The sequence below is a fragment of the Anser cygnoides genome, chromosome 25, assembly GCF_040182565.1.
Source record: "Anser cygnoides isolate HZ-2024a breed goose chromosome 25, Taihu_goose_T2T_genome, whole genome shotgun sequence".
Lineage (NCBI taxonomy): Eukaryota > Metazoa > Chordata > Aves > Anseriformes > Anatidae > Anser > Anser cygnoides.
This window is the reverse complement of record NC_089897.1, coordinates 4,592,725-4,602,629: the sequence shown is the minus strand read 5'-3', so window position 1 is coordinate 4,602,629 and position 9,905 is coordinate 4,592,725. Positions and strand designations below refer to the sequence as shown.

General features: G+C 48.4%; 1 protein-coding gene across 1 annotated transcript; it reads left to right on the top strand.

Moving 5' to 3' along the window:
* Positions 1-80: 80 nt before the first annotated feature.
* On the top strand, positions 81-9,047 carry RAB29 (RAB29, member RAS oncogene family). Its single transcript, XM_048070912.2, has 5 exons — positions 81-271; positions 2,113-2,184; positions 3,435-3,616; positions 4,732-4,853; positions 5,505-9,047. Exons 1-5 carry the CDS (start codon positions 118-120, stop codon positions 5,620-5,622), a joined length of 648 nt encoding a protein of 215 aa, XP_047926869.1. The 5' UTR covers positions 81-117; the 3' UTR covers positions 5,623-9,047.
* The last annotated feature ends 858 nt before the right edge of the window (positions 9,048-9,905 follow it).

The following is a 9,905-nucleotide window of genomic DNA, read 5'->3' as shown; positions in this document are numbered from 1 at the left end:
GTCCCAGAGGGAGAAGCAGCCGCAGGCCTGCGTGGTGGCGAGGCCGGGTGCCACGGACTACAGGTCCCGGCAGCCCTGCGGCCGGTGGCGGTTCCGCCGCCGCCACCTGACCCTCACATGATCGCAGCGGGCGGCTGCGGGGCCGGGATGGGGCACCGCGACCGCATGTTCAAGGTGCTGGTGGTGGGGGACGCCACGGTGGGGAAGACGTCGCTGGTGCAGCGCTACGCCAACGACAGCTTCAACCGGCACTACAAGTCCACCGTGGGAGGTGAGCCCCGGGGGCCCGCAGCCAGGAGCCGGCACCCTGGGGTCGGGGGCTGAGGCGGCAGCAGACAGGGAGAGCCCCGCGGCCTCCCTGCGGCCTCCCTGCAGCCTCCTGCCTGGTCCAACACGGAGCTTTGCCCTCTGTAAAGCGCGGTGGGGCCCTCGCTGAATGCGTCCTGTGTTTGTCTCCGGGCCCCCGGCCGCAGGGAGGACGCTGAGGTGCTGGGACGCGGTCAGAGAGGAGAAACGAGAGAAGCTGCTGGGAAATGGGGAGCGGGGCTGAGGGGCTGGGGGTGTTTGGTCCGGAGGCTGAGGGCAGAGCACGCCACTCCTACAGCTGCCTGCAGGGAGGCTGCAGCGAGGAGGGGATGGACTCTTTTCTCAGGTGACAGGAAATAGGACACGAGGTAATGTCCTCAGGTTGTGCCAGGGGAGGTTTAGTGTGGATGTCAGAGAATTTCCTTGCAGAAGGGCACCGGGATGGGCTGCCCGGGGTGCTGCTGGCACCCCCATCCCGGAGGGTGTTTCAGGGGTGCGTGGACGTGGCACCAAGGGACGCAGCTTAGTGGTGGACCCGGTACTGTCAGGTGATGGTTGCACTTGAGGATTTTTAAGGCTCTTTTCCAGCCTAAAAGATTCTGCGACTATCACGTTTGTTTCTATTCAGCATCCCTTGCTGGTAGGCTGTAGTGGGAAGCTCGCCCCTCTCCATCCCTGCAGACATGGGAACCCTGCAAGGACGTGTGACACAAAAACTGCCCCTCCGTAGTCACCGCGTTTTGCAGCAGAGGTACAAAACACCGCATTTTGCAGCAGGGCTCAGCCGCAGCTTCTGCTGTGCTCCCGCTGCCTGCAGCGACCTGTGGCACCCCCGCGGTCCGGCCGTGCAGGCTCGGGGTCCCCGTCCCGCCTGCCCCAGGAGCAGCCGCCCCAAACACCCAGCCTGCGATTGCTGCCTCGGCTCCTCAGCAGCTTGTTTCAGCTTATTGAGCAGCACGAAGTCACTGCTCTGAGGTGGAGCGCCTGGGAAGACGATGGGGGAAACACCAGCTTTGTAACAAGGAGGCTGGGAACAAGATGAAATAGTTCTTTAACATGAACGTAAATTAGTAACCTACAAGGAGCAGGTGCTGGGGCTCTACCCGGTGAACCTCTCTGAGGACCCAGACTAGTGGGGGCTGTTTAAAATTTATTCATTAATCCAGAGGGGATTAATTAGTCAGAAGCTGAAAACACCGGAGAGCCACAGCCCAGTGGGGCAGCAAATTGCAAAGTGCTTGGGGTCGCGCCTGCGCTCCCAGCAGTAAGAGCTGCAGGATTTTTTATTTCTGCTTTTTTTTTAATGAGGTCCGAGCTTCAAAAAGTTCCAGGCCTGCTGAGCATGGAAGGCAGCACTGCTGGGCAGTTTCCTCCTGCAGTGAAAACCTGATGCATCATAATCTGAGCAAAATGCAGTGGTTTCCCTTTCTGCCCTCTGTGTTTGTTAAGGATGAGCTGCAGGTCGCGGTGAGCAGCACAGGGAAGGAGACCCCGGGCTCCACGTACCTACCAGTGGCTGAATGGTTTAGGCAGTGCAGAAAAAAACACAGACAACTGCCACAAATTCAGCATTTTATTGGCATTTTTTCTGAGTTTCCTGTAGTATTAGGAATTTTAAAAGGGAGCACAGCGCATGGTTGCTCTGATCCTTTCACTTCAAACTCCCGCTGGTGCGGGTGCTGGTCCGGTGCGAGCTGCTACAACCGGGACAGCGGCACTGGGAGGTGGTGAGGGGCTGTGCAGGAACGAGCCCTGCGGTGCAGAATGCCCCTAATAATGTTTCCTTTCTTTTGGGGGGTTCTCCAGTGGATTTTGCTCTGAAGGTGGTCCAGTGGTCAGAGTCGGAGACAGTGCGACTTCAGCTCTGGGACATTGCAGGTACGTCACGCGAACCACGAAGCTGTTCAGGAGTAAATGTAAAGCTCTTGAGTGCTTGGCTTTTTTATTTATTGTTATTAGTATTATTTTCCTCCAGTAGGAGTCTGTTGCAAACATAAATCCTAAAAGCCTGAGGGTTCAAGGGACAGGACTGTCCTGGTTTGCAGTGCTGTCTCTAGTTTGCAGCAGTACTTTTAATATTTAATCAAAAACTCATCTGCAAAGAACGCAGAAGCACGGACGATAAATTCTATCAAACCTTTCTTTTTGATTGCAAAGGCACAGCAGATGAATGGGGAGAGAAGCTGATCTGTAACTGGGTGTATAACCTCCCAGCTCTGAGCCTGGTGTGCAAATTCTGATTTCTGGCACGGCAGCCAGGCCCGATGCCTGCGTCTCAGCGTGTGTAACCCCACTGAAGTCTCTCCGGTCTGGCTGCCGGGACCAGAGGGGCCCGGGCCGTCGCTCCCTGGCTGCTCAGTGACCTGTGCGAGCAGGGCTGGGGGTTTCCTTGGGAACAGGCGTCCACCCTGGAGTGGAGCGGCAGAGGCCAGCGGGCAGCGGGCATGGAAACAGGACGCCGCGCTGTGCTGAGCCGTGCCGAGCTGGGGTGGCGGGCCTGGGTCAGCAGGGGGGCACCTTTGGGGGGTCTTTGGGGAGAGCCGGCCGTGCAGCCCGCTCAGCCGTCCTCAGCTGCCCTAGTGCCAGAGGGCAAAGGCCAGGTCGGTGCCGTAGCGGCTCTAAAATGGCACCTCTGGATGCAGGGCAGCGAGGAAAACGGGGCTGTGGGTGCCTCCGTTTTCACCGTTCAGGCGTGCGCGCCTGGAATCTCTAAAAAGAAAACAGGAAGGAGAAGTTTGCTGCAAGAGGATTGCAGCAAGAAACTGATTTCGATTTCAGTCCTCAAAAGACGTTTAAGATTTGGAAGGCAGCGCGGCTGCCCTTATCCAGGGGGTGCGCATCCAGGGGATGCGAAATTTAATTTAAGTTGTTACACTGGGAGTCAGGCAAAACATTTCTGGGACACCTGAGTGGCTGGGTCGGGGTTACGAACTCCCAGTTTGTCCCAGTTCCCTGCACTGCTGAGGCTCCGAGGCAGGATGCATCTCAGTGCCCGTTTCCTCGTTACTTAGTGGAGGTTGATGGTGTCAGCTGAGGAAACGAAGTACCCTCATGGGCACGTAATTTCCATGAACAAATCTAAAAAACGGTAACTTCTGGGGGGATTTCTTTTCCTTTTGATCCTGAAGGGCAGGAACGCTTCACGTCAATGACGCGGCTGTACTACAGGGAGGCGTCCGCCTGCATCATCATGTTCGACGTCACCAACGTCAGCACCTTCGGCAACAGCCAGAAGTGGAAGCAGGATCTGGACAGCAAGCTGACGCTGCCAGACGGGAACCCTGTGCCTTGCCTGCTGCTGGCTAACAAAGTGAGCAGCTTGAGACGCGCTCCGTGTGCGCGTACGCGTGTGCCTGGGCTTTCCCAGCTGCGGAACGGAAGGAGAAACCTTCTGAGCCTTGCTGAGCCTTGCCCTGAGCTGTACCGCAGCCTGTGGGCTTTTCATCCTTTCCTCACGTCTTTTGAATTTTCTTTCTCTAGCAAGGATTCTCCTCCTTATTTAGGAGACTGGCAGGACCTAACGCTGGATGGCACTAAGGAGGTGTTAACACCCATTTTGTCCTAGGATGTTTCTTCTGCTGCTGGAGCTAGAGATCTGTACCTCCGGCACTGAAAGCTTTTCTTCTTCTTCCTTGGTCTTTAACTTGCCTGGGGAAGTTTGTGCGTGACAAACTTGAGCTGCCAGAGGGATGGCTACTTTTCGTTTGGGTGCAGTGTCAGGTTTCACCGTGCAGAATGGGTGCTGTCTTTCAGTGATTTATTTCTCATTCATTTAAAAAGTACCTTTCTGTTCCTCGCGTGCCAGCGTTGGCTCAGCAGCCATTTCCAGATTCAGTTTGAGACTTGCCTGGTTTGACAGAGTCTAAAATTGGAGGCGAATCAAACACATGAGAGGTGGGTGGGAGAATGGCTTTTCTTCTCCGCTTCTTCACAAGCAACGAACTGCGATAGCAATTTTACAGTAACGTTTGTGCCTGCGTTAAGGAAAGCCGTGTGACTGCCCGGGCTGCACTCCCACCGACACGAGCTCCCCTGGGACGGGTTTTCTCACTCTCTTCGTGCTGCCCACTGACATCCATGGGATTGCCTCGGTGGCACCACGCCGGTAAAATCCCCTTGGTGCTGCTAGGCCTGGCAGATTTTGGACGAGTGACAGTGCTTTCTTGTCCTGCTCTGGAGGAACCTCCATTCCATGCGTGCTTGGCTGAGGTGTGGCAGTATCTGAGATGAGATAAATGTACTGCTGCTTGCAACATCCCATTAAGAACCTTGCCCTAAGAGCGCTCAGATTGTGATCTCGGAGATGCATGGGGCTGAGCCCTCCTGCTGCCTCGACACAGGCACTGCTTGGGTGAGGGGAGAGGTTCCTCTCCCAGCTTAAAAATTAAAAGGCTGAACTTAAAATGACTGACTCTCCTTTTACAGTGTGACCTTTCCCCATGGGCAGTGACGAGAGAAGAAGTGGATCGCTTCAGCAAAGAAAACGGCTTTTCTGGCTGGGTGGAGACGTCTGTCAAGGAAAACAAGAACATTAATGAGTCCATGAGGTAGGCACAATGCCTCGTGATGCATCTCAAGAGTTAATTCCCTCTCTCAGACACCGCCATCTGAGGTGAGGGGAGATGCTGTCAGGGAGTAACAAATAGCAGCAATAACGTGCAAGTAAATCTCCCGGAGGGAAACTGAATTCTAAAAGGTCAGAAGTTCTGTCCCTGGTTAAGCTCCGACATGCTTTTCGAAACAGAAATGCCTTAATCGGTACCGGGGATGGGTTTTTTCCGTATGCTGCCTTCTACCAGGAGGATAGGGCTTCTTGTGCAAATATATTAGAAATTCTTTTGTGATGCACTAATCCTTTAATAGAGAATTTGGCTTGTTCCGAAAGGTGAGAGGCAGCAGCGATGGGCATTCACACCGTACCTGAGGTTGGGCAGTTTGTCCCGAGGAAGCTGGTTGCTGCGTCCCAGTCCTCAGGCATCAGTTATCATCACTGCAGCCTGCTGGTGCTGCTGTCAGTGCGGATCAGGCTCCTTAACCTCACTCTTCGGTCCTTAAAGTTCTGGAGTTGTGTGTTCTTCTAAAAGGAGTTATTTCTATTTGTTTTATTTGGTTCTATTTTTTTTGTATTTCTTCAAAACTGCGTGGCCCAATGCTGCTTGTTTAAAAAGAAAACAAAGTCACGTATGTTTGTCTTCCAGAGTCCTGATTGAAAAGATGATGTCCTCGTCCACCCGTGATGGAAGTTCCTCTGCTCCCGGGAGTGGGGATTACATTAACATAAAAGAGTCATCCCCACCAGGCTGGGCTTGCTGTTAGGTGCACTGACTACACCACCTGCTTGGGTCTAGCAGCAATGTCCTTTTTATTCTTTTTTGTATTTTTTATTTTTTTCAAAGCAGCTCTCACTTTTTTTTTGTTGTTGTTTTTTTTACGTGATAGTGAACTGTCTTCTCTTTAGTGCATGTTCATGCTCGGTAAAGCATTGCTGCAATGACTGGGAGTGAGAAGTGGAAGAAGGCTGAGAACAGGATTCCTCTTCTTGTGTAGCAGCAACTGGAAGCTCTGCTGCTAGTCATGTAGCACAGCCTGTGTTCAAGCACATGGCTTGGATTAATATTTTTTAAATTTTAGCACTTATCTTCACCTTCTCACATGTGACGACCTGTCCCGGGCAGGATGAAGGATGTGGAAAGTCTATTTTTAATATCGCTGCACCTTTTATTCCCCACAACCCGCACCCACTATACGCGGTGGCACCACTCCAAAGCATTACAGTGCCCTTTATTTCATGCACACGATGTTCAAGCGGTCTCTCCGTGCCCGTGGATTCCCAGTGTGGGATTGCAGCAAACTCCTTACTTCGTGCTGTGGAACTACGTACCTGTGCCGGCACGTCGCGGAGAGACCAACGCACCTCAGCCTTGTCACCAACCGTCCTTAAGACGTGAAGCCAGATGTGGGTTATGACGGTGTCCCACTTTACCAGACGTGTAAAAATAACCGGTGTGTGAACTGAGAATTTGTGCAGCACAGCCCTTACTCACGTGTACTCCGACTGGGGGGCTTAAAGCACAGACCTCGACTTTGTGCCAAGAATTGCCCAGTTGCCTTCTGTTCGTTCATTCTCACTCACCCTCTGTCTAGCACAATCCTACGTATTCTGTTCTGCTGCCACTTTATTAGGGCACTGAGAGCTGAATGAGGAATAGGTTGTAAACTCCTTTGTATGACAGAACAACAGTTCTTTTCACTTTTAGAACACCCTGTATCCTACAATCTCAAATAGCTTTGCAATTGCTGATGAATTGCCTTCCCACAATTATTCTGTAGCGATGGGTGAGTTTGGTAGCAGGGATGGTGCTGGAAACGCAGCTCTCTGAAAGCCCACCTGCTGGTTTTAGTGGTCCAAGGGGGAAGCAAAGGAGAAGACTTTGCAGGGCAAAAGGAAATGAAGAGAACCGCTCCCTACTTGCCTTTTGATGCCAGCTTTTCCTAGCACGTCCCCCAGGTATTCACTGTTGTTGAGAACGGTTCTTGCCAACAACAAAAAAAAAAAATGGGTAAAAGCACACTAGATAGTTATCTTAGAGGAGTTATTAGGAACCTCAGTCTGCAAGGCTGTCGTTACGTAGCATTGTATGCACTTTATATAAGCGTGCTATGCCATAGAATTGTCTTGCCTGGGTTTTGGGTTAGGATTTAAACAAGTGCTCTTCAATTATGTTTTCCCTTCCCTAGCAGTTTAAATAAGCAGAGTGCTGAGAGATGAAAATATTGGAAGACTTTCCCTTCAGAGCATAATTTGAAAACAGGACAATAAATCGGTTTGTCCTGATTCATGCTAATTTGGGACTGATTTTCTTTGGCAAGGTATTCCTGTCTGTCTTTTCTTACCCTATATAATCTATGGAGGCAGAAGGCAGTGAGGACAGGAACTGATTACTGTCACTGAGCACAAAAGAATGCTGAGTTTTTGTTATCTGGAGTTGAGAAGGACAGGTAAACGGTAAGGGCTATGAAATTTAGGCCTAATGTTGTGTTCCAACTATTTTATTAAAAGCTAAAGTAGCTGGGGTAGGATTCTGTTGTGCAAAAATTGACAAATTCAGCTTTATAAGCATTTAAACATACCTTTTCCTGTGCCCCTGGATTCACTGTAGAAATATATGAAATGTGTAGAACTGGTTAGCAATGAAACTGACCTGTCTCCTTGAATTCTACTGCCTAAACATGGTAGGGAAAAGAAAAAAAAAATGATATTTTTTTTAATCATCCTGTCAGTATTTTTAGTCCTCTACGAAATATGGGGAAAAGGGTCTAATTTTTAGAAAGATACGTCATGAAGCTGTTAATATTCGTGTGTTATTTATTGATTTCCATATGTGCACCTCAAAGCGTTTGGGCAAAGAGGTCAAGTGTTAGAGCTGCCTCAGCAGAGGAAGAAATCGAGGCAGTGGAAGTCTCTGCCCAGGACCAACTAACTACTCAAGTCAGTAAAAGCTGGGAAATGAACAGGAATTTTGTAACATGGGTTAAAATGGCTTATTTATACCTTTTGTGTATCGGTTTGTTACATATCAGTGTCTCTTTAGTATCTGGACCTCTTGATTTTTCATAAGCGCCTCTCAGAAACAAGCAAAAAGCCAAAGGAAGAGCTTTTATGATTTTCTTTTATTATGCATAATTTCTGCTGGGCCCAGAGGTTTCCGGTACCAGTGTGTGCCTTGGCGGTTTGTTTGTTTTTTTCCCACACTGCTTGTTAACATCTTAATAGACACAGCAGACAAGTAAGTGTAGAAAACCAAGCCTGCACAGAAACAGTCGTTACTTGAGATCGCTACAAAAACCCAACCAGACAGGAAAACGATTTTACTGTGCAGATGTGTGTTTTTTTTTCAGTTTGCTCTGTGGCACATAAGGTACTTAAAAAAAAACTGACAAACCACCCCTCGATTTAGTCCTGTAAAACAAATGGATTCAAAAGCCCCATCTACACATGATTTTTTTGCTGTGCTAATTTGTGAAGAATGGTTACCTGTGAAACTGATTCTGCCCAGCTTGTGCTGCTTGAAATAACACATTTTTAAAACAACCGAAAAGGAAAAGTCAACTTGAGAGAAGCTAATTTTTGGAGAGATATTTTAAACAAAGTTAAGTCTGGTTCATACAGACCGATAAAAACTTGATCTTTCAGTATGATGCAGAAACGCATAGGCTTTATTCTGATGAGCAGTGTGTCACTGGTGTCTCTGTTAGGAACAACCTGTTTTGAAAACGACGCTTGATTTTTCCTTTCCGCAGTGCCTTTTTTGACTTTGTACTCTTTGTGCGACTCTGGACCAACTGTACCTATTTCATTCCCTTCCACGTGTTATTTCTCATTCCTGTAACTCTAATTTGCAGTCATGGGACACAAAAACACAAGTTTAGCTTTATATTTAATATGTTGATGAAAGCAATCTATGGGTCCGCAGAGCTAGGAATTTTTACTGTAACAGAATTTGAAATCATGAGGGGAGAATACAGTTCAGAAATAAGTCAGCAATATCGGAATGGAGCTTTTTTTTAAAAACAGTTTGCAGTTATGCACAAGTATTTTAGAGACAGGGTTCTGATTACTGTAAAGTTGCAGTATTATCGTGTTTATAATAGAGAGAAGAAACTGCTGGGAGGTTTTCTCCATATCAATCAGTAACTAATGCACTGCTGCAGAAGTTTGAAATAAAAGAAGTTTGACATTGCTCGTGTAGTAGTTGTTGTTTTCCTGTCTCAACAGTCCTAAGAAATGGGTTCAGGAGTCCAACACAACAACAGTATTGCTGTCAATAATAGGAGATGTATAAAGCATACAATGCGAACTGCTCTGTGCTGCCAGCAAAACAAATTAGATCCTTTTCACTGAAACATCTTTCTGTCCTGATTATTGTAGTCTTATTGACCTACAAGTGGGACATAAGTATGCAAAACTTTTGCATCTGCGAGTCAATCATAGTGGCTTTTAATCCAATATATCCAGCTAAGAGGAGAAAGAAAAGAATTCCTTGATGTAGCTGTCTGTTAATATGCCTTCCTCCTTATGGCTCATTAATTCACACAGTGCATTTTGAGGCTGGCTATGCAGGCAGGCAGTTGCTCTGAATGCCTCTCTTTCTTTCCTGATCAGCTTGATTTTCATGAGTATTGACTTGCACGAAGGACAGGGCACATCTGAATTGATCAGAAAAATGGCAGTAATTCCAAAGGGGGCAAATTAAGCTCGGCAAAGGCATTAAATGAACTCAAATTACTCCTATGATTAGGTAAAAGCTGACCATATTTCTAGTGTCAAACCAGTCTTCTCAGATAACCCCAGATCTAATAAAATGCTTTTAAGTACTGTTTGTAGTGAAATTGAGCAATAAGTCTCTGTAAACATTGAAGTGTAAAGCAAAAGCAACTTGCTGTTCCCGAAGCTGCCATTTTCGCCGGCAATGGAGTATGTTTTATTTTGCCATGGCAAAAAGCAGCTCTTTCTGATCATAATGAATAATTGTGGGTTTCTAGGGGATTAAAAGCGTAATGAACCCCAAACCTTCCATGGACTTTCTTGTATTTTACGT

Bases quoted from the DNA above. Each gene is read 5' to 3' on its own strand.
- RAB29 (XM_048070912.2), top strand. From the start codon at position 118: ATGATCGCAGCGGGCGGCTGCGGGGCCGGGATGGGGCACCGCGACCGC. The intron at 3,617-4,731 runs GTGAGCAGCTTG...CTCCTTTTACAG, and splicing joins GCCTGCTGCTGGCTAACAAA to TGTGACCTTTCCCCATGGGC. The intron at 4,854-5,504 runs GTAGGCACAATG...TTTGTCTTCCAG, and splicing joins AACATTAATGAGTCCATGAG to AGTCCTGATTGAAAAGATGA.